The sequence below is a fragment of the Hirsutella rhossiliensis genome, assembly GCF_020360975.1.
Source record: "Hirsutella rhossiliensis strain HR02 chromosome Unknown scaffold00021, whole genome shotgun sequence".
Taxonomy (NCBI): Eukaryota; Fungi; Ascomycota; class Sordariomycetes; order Hypocreales; family Ophiocordycipitaceae; genus Hirsutella; species Hirsutella rhossiliensis.
This window is the reverse complement of record NW_025408687.1, coordinates 831,526-847,175: the sequence shown is the minus strand read 5'-3', so window position 1 is coordinate 847,175 and position 15,650 is coordinate 831,526. Positions and strand designations below refer to the sequence as shown.

Genomic DNA, 15,650 nt, shown 5'->3' with positions numbered 1-15,650 from the left:
CTTTTCTTGTCTAGGTAGTATGAATGCGCATCATTGGAAACTCGTACCGGCGCGTAGCTGTTGGCCCTGGGAAACCTTCAGACGTCCCCCCAGACTTCCGCAATCCTCTGGCTGAGGACCTTGTTGATCTTCTTTCTCCCGACCAGGTAGTTCAACTCGCCGGTCACCAGCTCTCGCTTGCGCTTTCTGCCGGGTTCTCCAGGTCCGCAGGCTTCGAATGCCTTGACAAATTCGTAGGGCGTCTTCCACCGTTTCTGTATCTCCAGCGCCCGCTCCCCCGTGACCCCCCTTGTCGTCATGAGCATCTTGAGGAAGACGTCGCGCAGCGTCATCATCTCCGACTTGGACGCCAGCGACGCAAAGGCGGAATAGCTAATGTAGTATCCCGCGGAAGTGTCCCTTTCGCGTACGTGGTTGATGAGCGGCAGATAGTTTTGGGCGGTGAGGACATTGGTCGGGATGACGTTGAGAGTACGGCTCTCGTAGTCGCGCTTCAACATCCGAGTCAATCTGGCCAGGTACTTGATGGTTTCATCCATCTTGGCCGTCCTCTTGACAAAATAGCCATTGACGACTTGCGTTGAAGCAATGGCAGATTGAACCGCCTCTTCGTATCTCTGATGCGAGGCCGGGTCCATTGAGATTTCTTCAATGATGTAAACCACCTTTCTAGCCCCGGAGCGGTTGAGGCGAAACTTTTGTTCGTGGAACCTCCCGTCCTTGATGCTACCGATCAAGTCATCAAGCCGTTTTCTTTCCACGATCCAATCGAGGGCAACCTCGTCCCCCTCAGCTCCGTGCTTCGACAAGAGGTCTGGATCGTGACACTTGGCAATCCATTGGACATCCCCGACTTCGAGACTCCTCATAATGGGCTTCACGTCCTGTTTGGCAAGCTCCTCCTGCATGTAGTCGCGATCTGTCTTGGCTCTGACTTCACGGACGTCGAGCACAAGATGGACCGAAAATGACCCAGGAGGTAGCCTTATGGGGCTGAAATCAGGCAAAGAGTCATGCCCCGAGACAACCGGGCCTTCTGCGACGACATTGCGGCAAGGCGAGACGCGTCTCTGCGGTTCTTGAGGCTCAGGGGAAAGGGAGCAACGCGGGAGGGTCGGGGCAGGTCCAGGCTCGTTTGGGATCCCCGGCGGTTTGTGGTAGCCAGCTCCGTTATCCTCGTTTTCCAAATGCCACTGGCGCGTCTCCTTGATTCGTTTGGCCACGTCCCATCCCTCGTCAGAGAGGGCGTATCGGCGCAATGGCCTGCCGCTCTCATAGACGAGCTCCTTTTGGATGAGTGTTTTCATGGAGCTCCAGGCGGTGTAGAACTTTGTGGGGTCGCTGGGCACGGTCAGGGACGAGTCGCAGTGTGGCTGCGAAACTTGGATCAGGTCTGTCTTGGCCATACCCCTGGACGCATCCTCGGGCAGGGTGGAGAGTCCGAGGATGAGGGCATAGGCGCCCGAGCGAAAAGTTGGGACATATGGCTTGGGCTGCGTCTTCTTCCTCTTCTTGAGGGCCCCGTCCTGGGAGTCTACGGCGGCCCTGGACGCTTGAGGATGCTCCGGCATGGGAATGCCATTTTGCTGGCAGTGTCTCTTGAGGTTTTCCGTCAGACGCTCGCACAGCTTGGGGCCGAAGCCCTTGAGCTGCTGGAGCTGGGCGGGATGTTGGAACACCAAGGGACAGGCCCTGAGGGACTCGTAGGCGTTCTTGTAGGTGGTGATTCCCTTGGAGTTGCGTTCCCTGGCAAGGTCGAGCCACTCCTTGACCCAGGCCAACAGCTGGGGGTTTGCACACTCGGTCTCGATATCGGGGGCCATGGCGACTGTCTTGCGTCGAGCGAGAGGCAGCGAGCGACTTTGGCTACGAAGCCATCCGGGCGGAATGGGGCTAAGTGGAAGCACAGTCGAGTGTGGGGGGCAGTTGGGGTCAGCAATTCGGGGGTACAAGCGAACTGGGCATCGAGGTCAGTGGGCTTGTAGATGATTCGCAGAAGTGGCCTGCGCGTGGTGAGAGGCAAGTCGCGTCTCGACATGCTGACTAACGAGTAAGGTCCGATTGATACGACGAGGTAAGTCAGCACACCCAGCTTCCGGCACGCCCCACTTCCGGCACTATTTTCCACCAAAAGTCGCATTTCGCTTGTTTCATTATTAATAATAAATTATACTATACAAGTCAAGTCATACTCAGGTACGTAGTACTATATAACCCTAATAAATCCTTCAATAATAAATCCTTTAAAATGCGCAAGATAGCTATTCGTGATAGGCGGGTAGCGGGCTTACTTTGGCACTCCGTACGTATTTTTAAAATGGGGCGTGTGTATGAATAGAATGGCGGCGTTAAGTTCCGGCTCTTCCCTCTCTCTTCAGTGTCTATTCAAGCCAAGGCCCTCAACTGCCGTCATTCCATTCCGTCATGACCAGCTTCGCGCGGCTCCCTTCGCGATGGAGACGCCACCTTCTCAGCAATCCGAGTATCCGATAATGACACGCGCAACCGACCATGTCGATGCTCTCTCCATTCACCAAAGAGCTCGCCGGTACCCCAGATCACGAATCATCGCCGAACCTCTGCTGTGAACCAAGCTGCACCTCGAGTTACTCCAGTGCACCTTTGCTGGCCCTGAAAATGCGCCGCTTGTTATTATGGAGCTCGATAACCCTGACCGTGAGCGTATCCAGCGGGGTTTTGACGCGTCCTTTCAGGGTTCTTGGCCTCGTCATCGGGAAAGTGCAATGCGGTGTGTTTTTAAGCTCATTTAATAGTCCGTTAGAGTCAGTGTAAGCAGCCTGCAGATCCAAACTCGTTACACCGTTGCCTAACTCTGTCTAAGAAGCACCAGTCTTGACTTCTCCCTCGGGGGCTATCGCAACATTTTGCTTCCCCGTTTAATCCTTCTTTATACGGAGCGAGCCTAACTACGACTTCGGCCCTCTTCCTCCCGTCGCTGCATATATCGACCACTGACAGGTTTTTGACTTGCGAGAGAGGAGAATCTTTAAGCAATATGTTGGCCGCCGACGTCACCACCCAGGCTTGACCCTGAGGGGACTCGAATGCAATAAGTTTACTACTAATGAGCTCTTGCATGAGCCTTACGTCGTAGCGCTCGTTATAGCCCTTGCCGAAACACGGTGGTGGCTCGTAGGATCGGAAAGAAGGAAGCAGGCATCTGGCGGCAAGGTACGTTACCCCTTTGCCTTTCTTTCGCGTCGTTTGACTCCTAGCTGACAAGTATTAGCCTCAGGTGTTTTTTACAACCGACGATAACGAGTCTATCTATCTTTACTCGGCAAGCATGTCGTCTGCCTTCATCACCATGTTGCATGACCCATCCGTTCCACCGACAACGCCGCAGCCTTCACATATCTAAGTCACCCAAGTACCTTGCAAACCCCTCGATACCCTCCGCAATCGCCTTTTAGGGCTCACGCTTTCAGCTACGAATATGGAGGACGTGGGCACAACGGCCGACCTGGTTATATAGAGATGACTACATTACAGACGATGCCTCGAGTCAATCAAAGGCCCAACCAGTCAGGAATCCGTTCCAAGGTCCTCCATGTAGCAGCCAACGCGACGGCAAACCCAAGGCGAGCTGCCTAGTTAGCTCTGTCAAGTCAGCCATGATGAATACGGATGGACGGGTTTGACTGTAGGTGAGCCGGCAGCATCTAACGATGTTTGTTGATGAGCCTTGAAACCAATCCCTTGCGCAGTTTCCACTTGGTGCTAACACGGACGGATACAGAAGTGAGCATTAATGCACTGCAGCTTGTGCACTTGTTATACGAAGTACTCGCGGCACAACTCCGGACCTTGCCTGATTGGCATTAGACCCGTCTGTACCTGCCAGGCTTTTTTGACAGCGCTCGTAAGTCATCGTATGTATTCGTACTCGCAATGTCAAGCTACCTCAAGAATTAGTTACGAGTACCTCCAGACGAGGTGAGAAAGATATCACTGTTGAATGTGTGAGTTGCACTGCACTTCGTAGTGTGTACTTTGTAAATACTTTGTGCTGCTGCTTGGCGGGGTCGATGAGCCTCGTGTCGCCCAGACGCTGCCTCGTCTTTTGGTCTGTGACCGAGTCCGTGTCCCAAGTCACAAATAAGATACAATAAGCCCCCTCCCCTTCACGTCATGCTTCCGCGGCGAGGCGAAGCCAACTCGAGGCTGTTTTTTTTTCCCACTGTTATTGTTACCGACCCCTCCTCCCCGCCCTCTCCCCTCTCTTCTACCCCTCCATATAAAACCCCCTCTCCTTCTCTGTTGCCTGTTTGCCGGTTTTTGGGCCTCATCAGCTCTCCTCTGTCCTATTCCCCTCTCTCCAATTCTACCACTTCGAGCCCCCAGTATCGACAGCATCGGCAGCTCGTTGACCACCGAGCTTAGCCGATTCGAGCCGAGCCCGACCCAGAAGCTGGCCTGAGCTGCTGAGCTGAGCTGAGCTGAGTTGAGCTGATTCAAATCCGGGCCAATAAAAGACCCTCTGGACCAGCTCCCCCTACTCATCCTTCCTTGCTTCCCATCGACCAGCTCTCCTCTCTCCGGAGGGACTGCCTTTGCCTGCCGACGCGAGCTCCTTCAAGCCAGCCAGCCTTGCGCCGAGTCCGACAAACCAGCGTCACCCAGCAGCCATGGACGACAAAATCCTTGCGGCTTCGGCCAAGCACCCCATTACCCCCGGCCACGCGTACAGCTACGGCACGGCCGGCTTTCGCATGAGGGCCGACTTGCTGCCCGGCGTCTCCTTCCGCGTCGGCCTCCTCGCCAGCCTTCGCAGCCGCAAGCTTGGCGGCCAGGCCATCGGCGTCATGGTCACCGCCAGCCACAACCCAGCCGCCGACAACGGCGTCAAGATTGTCGACCCAATGGGCGAGATGCTCGAGCAGGAGTGGGAGGCCTATGCCACCCACCTCGTCAACTGTCCCTCTGACCAGGCCCTGCTCGACACCTACAAAGCGTTGGCCGCCCAACTCAAGATCGACACCGGCGCTCTCGCCCGAGTCGTCTATGGCCGCGACACTCGTCCCTCTGGCCACCGCCTCGTCGCTGCTCTCGCCGATGCCCTGGACGCCACAAACACCGACCACACCGACTACAAGATCCTGACAACACCCCAACTACACTATCTGACCCGCTGCGTAAACACCGAGGGCACCCCCAAGTCGTACGGCCATGCCAGCGAGGCCGGCTACTACCAAAAATTCTCGGATGCCTTTGTCCGAGCCCTGCGGGGCAGGAAGATTCAAGGCCAGCTGACCGTCGACTGCGCCAACGGTGTGGGCGGGCCTAAGCTGTCGGAGCTGCTCAAGGTTATCCCCAAAGATGTCACAGGCTTCGACGTCAAAGTGGTCAACGATGACGTCCTTCGACCCGAGGTCCTCAACCTCGAGGTGAGTCCCGTGCCCACGCGGTCCTTGAAACCGGCACGCTGACGATGGCAATGGCAGTGCGGTGCCGACCACGTCAAGACCAAGCAGCGAGCGCCCCAGGGCCCTAAGCCGGTCCCGAGCGCCCGGTGCTGCTCCTTCGACGGGGACGCGGATCGTCTCATCTACTACTGGGTCGACCCCGACACGGGCTTTTTCATGCTTGATGGCGACCGCATCTCGTCTCTCAACGCGTCCTTCATCGGCGACCTTGTCCGCTCCGCCGGTCTGGAGGATGACCTTCGCATCGGCGTGGTCCAGACCGCCTACGCCAACGGCGCGAGCACAAGCTACATCGAGAAGCATCTGCAGCTCCCCGTCGTCTGCACCCCCACGGGCGTCAAGCACCTGCATCACGCGGCCTGCCAGTTTGACATTGGCGTCTACTTCGAGGCCAACGGCCACGGCACCGTCGTCTTCTCGCAGGAGGCGATGCGCATCTTCCGGGAAAAGGAGCCGCAGTCCCCCGCCCAAAAGGATGCGCTCGAGACCCTGACGGCCGTCGGCGACCTCGTCAACCAGACCGTCGGCGACGCCATCACCGACATGCTCATGGTCGAGGTGATTCTCGCCCATAAGGGCTGGACCCTCAAGGACTGGGCCATGACGTACACGGACCTGCCCAACCGTCTCGTGCGTGTCGAGGTCGGTAACAAGGACCTCTTCAAGGCTACCGACGCCGAGCGCCGCCTCAGCCATCCGCCCGGTGTGCAGGACGAGATTGACCAGGTCGTGCGTAAGTATACGACGGCCCGCTCCTTTGCTCGCGCCAGCGGCACCGAAAACGCGTGCCGCGTGTACGCCGAGGCGGCGACCCGGTCCGAGGCGGACGAGCTGGCGAACAAGGTGGCCCAGCTTGTGAAGCAATTTGGGTCGTAGGACGACTAGAGTTGCTGACTGCGCTGGGATCCACGTTTGGGTCGGCGGGAGAACGGCTCAGGGGGCTAGGGTTCCCAGAAAAAAGATGACGATTAGACCAGCATGAGGCGTCCTAGGGCCCTTGAGAAGAGAGAAGGGGGTGTACGGATGGGAAGAGCAAGAGACGTGAGCAAGGGGATCGCCATAATCTCTTATGTCTTGACGACGACGGCCTTTGGGGTTATGAAGAAGAAAACGGCGAAAATTGTTGGGCAGCTTTTCGTTATGCCTGACGATGGATAACGTGCATCAAGAAGGGAGAAGTGACGAAAAAAATCGGAGGCCAAAAGGAGGAGAAAGACGGGTGGACGGGGGAAAAGGTGCATCTGGACAGAGAACACATGGTTCGTGGGGCGAGACGGCGACCTGTTTCCGAGAGGCAAATAGCTTCGTCTCCTTGGACACTCTACCTCGGCCGAGTCGTGTGGTTGGCGCTTGGTTATTCCCAGGTCCCAAAGAGAAACCAGGAGGAGGGTTTGGATGGGCAGGATTACTGTAGTTGCGCAGTCAATGACGGTCTGACGACGAATCTTTGGTATTTGCGCCCCTTACCGACGCACACCGAGACAAAAAAAAAGATTAGCATCACCCACGCCATGCCAATGCCAATGCCATGCCGGTTTCCGCGCCTCGACTTTCTTTCCTCTCTTCTTCCGTCCCTTGATGGTTTTATCACCCGCGCGCATTATGTTTGCCGGGTCCTCATCTATCAGTGCGCCATCTGGCGCGCGGCTCAAATCCCTCCCTCTCTCCCAACCGTAGTCGAATCACCCACATCATACCCCTTCCCGGTCCCCAGCAGCCCTCGCCACTCCTCCGCGGTAAACATTCGCCGCGGAAAGGAGCCATTTGGGGGCGGCTGTCTCGAGAGGAACTCCTAAATCCGTCTAGCACATGCGGAAGTCGCACTTGCCAGAGGCAGTGCGGGTCACGTCGCCCGTCTCGAGCTCGTAGTCGAGCTCAATGTCGAGGTCGCGGCGGTTCTTGGCGTTGGGCTTGACCTGTAGGGTGCACTGGACCTCCTCGCCCTGCTGGACGGTGAGGACCTCCTTGAAGTAGAGGACCGTCTGCTTCCAGTGGGTGTACTTGGTGTGGGGGCCGGTCGAGAAGCGGATGGGCTTGTGGCAGGCGGTGAAGTCGATGTCGAACCACGAGACGAGGGCGTGGATGAAGTCGTCGCGCTTGGCGGTGAGCTTGAAGGGCACGGTAAAGGCCAGGTCAGCCGTGGTGCACGAGTAGAGGTCGAGGGTGAGGACGGGCGTGGGGTCGGTGACGACTGTCTTGAGCTCGACGGTGTCGACGAGCGGCTCCGAGAGGGCAGTCTCCTTGAGGGGCGTGTAGTCAAAGCCGTAGACGTTGTCCCAGACTATGCGAGGAAGAATCGTGTCAGCCGAGGCTCCCATGGCGGGACGAGGGGGTCTCCTTACATCCGATCTTCTCTTCCTTGTAGTCACCATCCTCGATGCCGGCGAAGAAGACGGTGGCCTTGTCGGGGAATATCAGGCCGTCCTTTTCCAGATACCTGTCACGGGCGTACAGGACGGTGTCGAGCATGGACTCGTACAGCAGGAAGTAGCCCATCCACTCGGAGATGATGATATCGACCTTGGGGAAGGGCAGCTGCACCTCTTCCATCTTGCCCTGTACCAGAGTGATCTTGTCAGCCATGCCGTTGACCTTGACGATCTCGCGGGCCTTGAAGATGATGGACGACATGTCGACGCCGATGACGTGCTTGGCGCCAGCCTTGACGGCGAACCTGCGACGGCGCTGTTAGACCTGGATTCTCACTTGGACGAGAGAGAAGGGTGCCGTTCGGCCAGCGGGAGACTTGCATGGAGAGAATGGCAGTGCCGCATCCGACGTCGAGGACAACCTTGTCCTTGAAGAGGTGCTTGTTCTGGACAATGGCGTTCATGTACGATCTCGTGCGCACTTCATCTTTCTGCGTGGCCGAGACGTGTTAGCAGTAGTCGCGTGTACAGGAGATCCTGCCGCAACGAGTGCGCCAAGCGCGCGCGCATTCGCGACCAGAAAAAAAAACCGTCGCGGGGTGTCTGAGATGTGAAGAAGGGGTCTTCGAGGCGGGGGAGGGGCAACAAAGCTTACCAGCATTTCCTCGTGGATGCCTTTTCGCCGTGTAACAGAACGTCATTGGTTAGCCGGGACTCAGATGGGAGTGTTTTCTCGACAGCGAGGGGATGGATTGTTCATTACCGTGGTGATCGTAGCTATTCGGTCAGCATCGTCTTGGCCAGGCAGCGGAAGCGCAGGGCGCATCCGGGGTGGGGGCTTTACCTCTTGAAGTAGTGCTGCTCGCTGTGCTCGAGCGACTTCATCTTCTGCTCCGCCATCTCAACCTCCATCTTGTCGCCGCTCATGCTCGCGCCGGGGAGAGGAGGGATAAAAGAGAACGGGAGAGGTAATCGATGGTGAACGGAAGGGCGCCTGGCTTGGTGGGGGGTGACTGGACGCGGACGAACAAGAGTTCAAAAAAGACCAGCAAAAGAATATCGCCAAGAGAGAAGGGATGCCAAGCAAGGCGAAGAATCTCGAGTGCCGATGGACGTGTTCGAGGCAAAACGGGAAACGGGGGCTGCGGACAAGGAAAATGGCCAACGGTCTCGGCGATGGCGGCGGGACAAGAGGAGCAGGCGGGCAGGGTTTTTGTCGGGCAGAAAATTATTGGCCTGGCCGTCACCGCCCTGGCGCTGGCTGTCTTGTTTTGTTGACTGCCGGGGGGCGCCAGTTACTGTAGGTACAGTGGCTTGCCCCTCTGTAGCCCCTCTGTAGGACCCTGTTGGAGTCCACTGGCAGCCCCACGCCGCTAACGGTTGGTCCCCTCCCAGGCTCCAGGGATCGATTCGGCGAGGAGGGACAAACAAATGGAGGGAGAATGTATCCGAGTATGGGAAAACGTTGATGGAGTTGTTGTTTTGATATATGGGCAGGTTCATTTTAGCACAGGATGAGATGGCCGACTCTCAACACAAACCATGCAATGCAGCCAAGGGCCCTCTAGATGGGCCGCTTGCTCAAGCCCCGAGACGAATCAAGTCCATATCAAACGTGTTTTTCTGTAGACACCACAAGCAACGTCTCCACGCACACAATGGCAAGCCCCCTTTTCTAAACGTCTAGCCCGAGCAGTCTCTCGTCTCTGTCCACTCGAATTCCCAACGCCTCCAACGCCGGTACATGCAAGGAGCGACGACCATCCGTCTCTTCCGCCCAGAACAAATCTGAAATAGCAAAGTCCCACGCCCTCACACCAGCAGCACGCTGTTGATGCATCCCTCGTTCTCCGGGCTGTTGGTCACCTGCGCGTAGCGGCCCCAGACCACCTTGCCGCCGGCCGTCACCAGCCCCAGCTCGCTGACGTTGACCTCGATGACGGTGCCCTTGGTCAGGACGCCGAGCTGCGTGTACAGCGGGTTCTGCGGGTTCTTCTTGACGCTGATGATGGGCAGCTGCACCGTCACGCCCAGCTCCGGGTGTGTCACGTTTGCCTTTTTGTACCGCAGGCCCATGGGCCGGATGAAGCGCTCGTACTTGGGGTTGCGCCGCGTAAAGTCTTGCCCGACAAACGTCGGCTTCGTCACCATGCGCTTCCACGCCTTCTTCTGCACCTTCCGGCCCGTCTTGATCACCTTGAACATCTCCTCCTCGCTGATGCCCCGCACCTTGGGCAGCGGCACGCTGAACCGCGCCGCCTTCTCGGCCCGCTTGTTCTTGATGGCGCTGCTCAGCGCCTTGGCCGTCGACGGGTTCGTCCGGTCCAGCAGGTACGACGGCATCGGCGTCGTCGGCTCCTTTTCGTCGGCCGTCTTGACGTTGCGCTCCTCGTGCGCCTTGATCGTCTTCTTCATCTGTATTTTCTCATTGTGCCGCTTCTTCTGGTACAGCTTGGCCCGCAGTCCGCGCAGGTTCTGCGCATCCTTGGACGCCTTGTGGCCCTCTCGCGCCTCTCGCTTTCGCGCCCGCTCTTCATGGTCGAGGCGGCGTCCATGCTGCTTGCGCCACCTCTCCATGTACTCGTTCTGAGGCTGCACCCAACGTCTGTCAGCATCCAGTCGCCAGGTCATTACGGAAAGGGATGCAGACTCACCATCTTGGCGGTATTGTCCTGGCGGGCTCTTGCTGATTCCTCTGTGGCCGGACGACAGGGTGATGGCTGAAATTTCGCCGTCGACTTCTTTTTCGGCAGCGAGTGGAGGTGAGGAAAAAAGTACAGAGTACCTAGCTTACTTTGTTAGGTAATGTGACTTGGCCGGGGTACGGCGCCACGCTAATCCGAGACCCGTCTCGTCCATCTCTCCCAATGGCGACTTTTTGTAGTCTCGACGACTCAATCCCATGGTCTTGCCAGCGCAACCTGCAATTCCGCCCACGGTCCGAGGGCACCGCGGTCCAAGATGAGCAGAGCGCTTCTCCACCCCCTGCTCCAGCTCAAGGCACCCGTCGTGTCGCGCCTCGCGTCGGCCCTGGCGCTGTCCGTCGTTCAGCAACGGGCCTTCAACACCTCGGCACCCATCATCGAGCCTGTGCCGAAGCAGCAGCCGCAGCCGCAGCCGCAGAAGCACAAGCCCAAAAGGAAGGCTGCCATCCCGCCGGCCGTCGTCCATCAGCAGCCGCCGAAGCAAAGGCACGAGAAGAATGCCGCCAACCCGACAGACAGCCAGGTCAGGCCCCTCGCCTTCAAGAAGAGCCATCCCGCCCGGCCGCCCAGGCCGGTGGAAAACTCGGTCGAGAAGCTCCTCCCCTTGCTCGTCGCCCAGCCGGGCCACTACATCACCGTCCACATCCACGGCTTCCCCTACCTCGTCCAGGAGGGCGACCAGGTCCGCCTGCCCTTCCGCATTCCCGGCGTCCTCCCCGGCGACGTCCTCCGCCTCGACCGCGCCAGCGTCATCGGCAGCCGCGACTACACAATGAAGGGCGCGCCTCATATAGACCCGGAGCTGTTCCAGTGCCGTGCCACAGTGCTGGGCACCGAGTCGGAGCCCCTGCGCATCAAGCTCAAGACGAAGCGCAGGCAGCGCAAGGTGAAGAGGGTCAAGAGCAAGCATCGCTACACGATCCTGCGGATATCGGAGCTCCGCGTCCAGAAATCGGGCAAAGCCACGGGTCATCATATTGAAAGTGTGGCAAAGGAGACGACGGCTCCCCAAAGACCGGCTGCTTAGGAGGAAAGCTAGGGGAATGTATCGTTGGTCAAGCCTTCATAAGTGACGTTGTGTTTCATTACCGGCACGGAGCTGGCTGTACAAATACATCAAAACAAGGCCATGTCCAAACTGGCCCCCATTACAGGTTCAACAAAACGCTAAGCGATGTTGATAACTAAGGATCGCACGGTGCTGAGAGACTCAGACCCCGAACGCTAGGCTATGCTGACTCCCATCCGGACCGACGGGCTCGAAACGGTCCCGTGCAGTCATACGCAAGATATCTAAACGGTATATGCCTTGAAAAGGTCAAAGAATCCAACTCCTCAGCGCCAAGCCAAAGAACACGAATGCTCGCTCGCCGGTTTCAAGACCTTGTAAACTTTTGCAAAAGAAAAGAAGAGAAAAACACCACCGCGTAACACAGCGAGCCACTGTCCTCGAGTCCTGGGGGAAAGAGATGCCTCGTTTCCTTCTTATGCATCGTCGATTTCTCCTCTTCCGCCCTGGTTCCTCAACGCCTGCTCTCCCCCCTTTGATATTACGGCGGGAACCGCTCACATCCTCCCGGCCATTGCCTTCCTGATGCTGGACCAGTAGGCCTGGGGCCAAACGCTCATGCTCTCGGCCTCGGTGGGTATGCGCTCGCGACACCTGGTGACGACGCTCTGGATAATCCTAGCAAGCAGCTCCTCGTCGATGGGCAGCGCCGTGTCGCCCAGCTCGACGGGGTAGAGAAAGGGGTCTGTCTCGTGCAGGAGCTCGTCGCACGTGGGCCGCATGTGCTGCTCGCGGTTGAGGCACCGCCGCATGGTCCGCAGCAGCGAGGGTGGCACCGGCACGCCGCCCATGGCGCGCGACGGGAACTCGACGTGGTGGTCCCAGTTGATGATGGCCTGACACCGGGCCATCTGGTTGGCAATGTGGCCAAAGGGCGGCAGGCCGTAGACCATCTGGTACAGGATGCAGCCCAGCGACCAGACGTCGCTGGGCTTCCCCAGCTTCATAAGCTTGGGCCGGCCCGGCAGGCGTCCGCCGCGGGGGTTGTTGGCGTCCATGAGCGACTCGGGCGACATGTAGTTGGGCGTGCCAATCTGCGTCTCGCGATGGACATTGACCGTCTCGTCCGTCTGGATGGCGTTGGCAATGCCAAAGTCGATGAGCTTGAGCCGGCCCCTCACCAGCACAAAGTTGGCGGGCTTCAGGTCCGAGTGCACAATGTCATACTGATGGACCGACTGCAGACACTCGAGCATCTCCTTCCAGTAGAAGCGTACAAACACGGGGTCGAACTTGGACTGCTCCGGGTTCTGCCGCGACGTCAGGAGCTTGTTCAAGTCGAGCTCTCCCATCTCCATAAGCTAGCAAAGGCGAGATGTTAGCACGCGCGCACGTCCGCATTTCCACGGTCGGTTGGCTATGGCTCACCAAGGTAAGCACCTGCTTGTCCGAGTTCATCTCGTGGTCAAACAACTTGATGACGCGATCGACGCCGGACAGCCGCCCGAGCAGGTCAATCTCGCCCTTGTAGCCCCTGACGGTCGTTTCGTCGGCATTCTCCAGAGACACGCGCTTGAGCGCAAACATGTTCCCGTTCTCCGCCGTGACGCGGTACACCTTGGCGCTGCCGCCGCGGCCGAGGCAGTCGAGCCTGGTGTAGCATTTGCCGTTGACCCGGAGGACATTGCGCCGCTGCTTGGCCTGCGTCGTCGTCGCCGCCGCCCCCGCCGTCGACGTTGCCGCCTCGAGGACGGACATTTTGGGCGGCGGCGGCGGCGGAGCGGGCCTGCGCGGCGTGTTGTGCGCGAGGGGGGCGAGCGGCTTTCTCTCTGGCGAAGCGGCCTTCGCAGCGCCCAGTTCGACGCTCAAGGGTCGCCGCGAAACCTTGTCGAGTACGTGCTCGGACGTGGCTTTCGATCGCCGGTAGCTGGCAGGGGCTTGGTTCTCTTGGTCGAGGGCCGCGGGCATCCCGATTCGTAGGGGCTCACGCCTCTCGTCCGCGTTCCTACCATCCGGTCGAGTGCTCCGGGACGGCGGCCTGGCAGACCCTGGCGCGTGCAGGTCAGCATCCGAGGCATACCTCCGTAGAATGGCTCTGGCAGCGGCGTTGCCACTAACGGGGCTGCCAGAGTTGAAGTTGCGAATACCGTCGGCGTAGTAGGACGCGTCGGGGGCTTGGTCGCCGAGCTGGAGCTCGGGCTCCTGGCTTGGCATCATGGGATCGCCTTCGCCGTTGACCTCGGCATCCTCCTCGCTCTGCCGTCTTCGTCCCCGGCGCGCCGGCCCGCTGAGGAAGCTGCCGGGAATCTTGCCGACGCGCTTGACACGCATCGAGCTCTGTAGGTTGGCGTTGTCGTCGCTGCGGCTTCTCGTCGACGGATAGCGGGAGACGCTGCCGTGGCTGGCATTGGCGGAGTTGCGGCCGACCGTCTCGGGGGGCTCGGGCTGCTCCGAGTCGACCTCGAGTGCGGACCGGTCGGCAGCTGAGCGGTCCCAGTTCGATCGCCCGGACGACGGCGCCGCAGAGGCAACTCGGCCACGGTTGCCAGAGGATCCGGAGACGATGCGCACGACGCGCTCGGCCCGGGCAGGAGTGTTGACGTCGGGCCGCTGATCTTGCTGCGAGTCGGACCTCCCGTCGGCCGACGTGTCCCGGGCACCAGCGCGGCTCGACGGGCGCGCCGGACGCTGCGCACCACTGGCGCGAGACGTCGAGGTCGAGCGCCTCTTGGAGGGCTGCATCTGACCCAGGCTTTGGGGCGTGTTGCTGAGTCGCACGACGCGCTTCCTGACGGGGCTGGCTTCGCTGCTCGGGGGCCTGGAGGCTCTGCTGGCGTCGGGAGGCTGGGCGCTGGCGGCCCTCGAGTGTCGCTGGTCGTGCGAGGGCGCCGCTCCCGACGCGCTTAGTTGGCTGGTACGGCGTCGTGTCCGCGGGGGCGAGGACGGCCTGTCGACGGCGTCGGGGGCACCGTCGTTGAGCAGGGCCTTTGTGAGGGCGCTGAGCTTCATAGGCACAGGGATCTCATCCTCGGAGCTGTCGTCGTGGTATTGCTGCTGCTGGCTGCTGTTGTTGCTGGAGGGCGTGGGGCGGGCGGCGGAGGAGAGAAGCTGGTTCCCGCTCCTGGCGAGGTTCGTCCGCGAAGGTAGGCGCCTCAAGGTCTGCTGTCGCTGCGACGCCCTTCGAACGGGGCCGGCGGCCGCCGGGGTGGGCGAGACGGTGGCCATGGGGGAAAGGTCTGGACGCGTCGAGTAAGCGTGAGGTTGGGCCGCTGGCTGTCTCGCTGGAGGAGCAAAGATGCTGCGAGGAGGGCGTGAGTAAAGAATGAAAGCTTTACGCGTCGATTGCGGCCATGGTCCAGGGGGCGTCGAGATGTCGGGCGATGGGCCGCGTCCAAGGGATGATGAATTGGCATCGTCGAGGGAGCGGCGGGCTTATTTTGGCTGTTAGTGCACGAAGCGCAGCGGGCCAATCAGAGCGCGGCGGGTTGTCCCGGGCAACGGGTGCTGGAGCTGCTGGGCATGGCGATGAATGCTGGAGCTGCTGGGTGGTCTGCATAAGCAATTATAATTCATTACCTTGTATCCATTCATGAGCACACATAGTTAACTTAGTCTGTAGCATGCAATGGCCTTTATTGTCCGGCTCATGACGAGGTTCGAGGCTGCGTTGTTGTCGTTTGCGTTGTCCCCAAGTGCGTTGTGTGTTTCTTTTTACACGCCATTCGTTTCAGACCACTTGCAGGCCACAAGGAATTACTCGTAGGTATAATTAAGTTATTAATTACTGTACCTACTGTACTGGGTAGGGAAGCAAGCAAACCCATCTGCACGTGCCGCCGGGTGTCCTCTGATGGAAAGGCATTCCGTAACTTACAGCCCTGCCTGACAGGTGCTTTATTAGTACTTTTGCCCAAACACGGAGTCAGCAACTTACCTTACCAACTTACCTACTCCCACACCCCTCCGAAATCCGGGGCACCACCGCCCAGTTTGTCTCCTCCGAGCTCCATTCCCAACCGTCGCCGACCTTTCCTCCATTCTTCCCATTCTTCCCTTCGCCCCAGGAGCCTCATCTGCGTTTTCTGATTCCCTTTCTTTGGCGCCATTGCGCGCGAGCACA

General features: G+C 59.1%; 6 protein-coding genes across 6 annotated transcripts; 2 read left to right on the top strand and 4 right to left on the bottom strand.

Moving 5' to 3' along the window:
• Positions 1–77: 77 nt before the first annotated feature.
• HRG_11645 (ERCC4 domain-containing protein) lies at positions 78–1,823 on the bottom strand (the record flags this gene model as incomplete). Its single annotated transcript, XM_044870115.1, has 1 exon — positions 78–1,823. One exon carries the CDS (start codon positions 1,821–1,823, stop codon positions 78–80), a length of 1,746 nt encoding a protein of 581 aa, XP_044715012.1.
• Positions 1,824–4,649: 2,826 nt separating this feature from the next.
• Positions 4,650–6,323, top strand: HRG_11644 (phosphoglucomutase/phosphomannomutase, alpha/beta/alpha domain I; the record flags this gene model as incomplete). The annotated part of the gene is made up of 2 exons (XM_044870114.1): positions 4,650–5,408; positions 5,466–6,323. 2 exons carry the CDS (start codon positions 4,650–4,652, stop codon positions 6,321–6,323), a joined length of 1,617 nt encoding a protein of 538 aa, XP_044715011.1.
• Positions 6,324–7,249: 926 nt separating this feature from the next.
• HRG_11643 (ribosomal protein l11 methyltransferase (PrmA) domain-containing protein) lies at positions 7,250–8,743 on the bottom strand (the record flags this gene model as incomplete). Its single annotated transcript, XM_044870113.1, has 6 exons — positions 7,250–7,728; positions 7,790–8,121; positions 8,198–8,307; positions 8,472–8,491; positions 8,580–8,593; positions 8,661–8,743. 6 exons carry the CDS (start codon positions 8,741–8,743, stop codon positions 7,250–7,252), a joined length of 1,038 nt encoding a protein of 345 aa, XP_044715010.1.
• Positions 8,744–9,628: 885 nt separating this feature from the next.
• On the bottom strand, positions 9,629–10,231 carry HRG_11642 (ribosomal protein s8e domain-containing protein; the record flags this gene model as incomplete). The annotated part of the gene is made up of 1 exon (XM_044870112.1): positions 9,629–10,231. One exon carries the CDS (start codon positions 10,229–10,231, stop codon positions 9,629–9,631), a length of 603 nt encoding a protein of 200 aa, XP_044715009.1.
• A 546-nt stretch (positions 10,232–10,777) lies between these two features.
• HRG_11641 (ribosomal prokaryotic l21 protein) lies at positions 10,778–11,548 on the top strand (the record flags this gene model as incomplete). Its single annotated transcript, XM_044870111.1, has 1 exon — positions 10,778–11,548. One exon carries the CDS (start codon positions 10,778–10,780, stop codon positions 11,546–11,548), a length of 771 nt encoding a protein of 256 aa, XP_044715008.1.
• Positions 11,549–12,087: 539 nt separating this feature from the next.
• On the bottom strand, positions 12,088–14,755 carry HRG_11640 (kinase; the record flags this gene model as incomplete). Its single annotated transcript, XM_044870110.1, has 3 exons — positions 12,088–12,660; positions 12,712–12,891; positions 12,959–14,755. 3 exons carry the CDS (start codon positions 14,753–14,755, stop codon positions 12,088–12,090), a joined length of 2,550 nt encoding a protein of 849 aa, XP_044715007.1.
• Between the last annotated feature and the right edge of the window lie 895 nt (positions 14,756–15,650).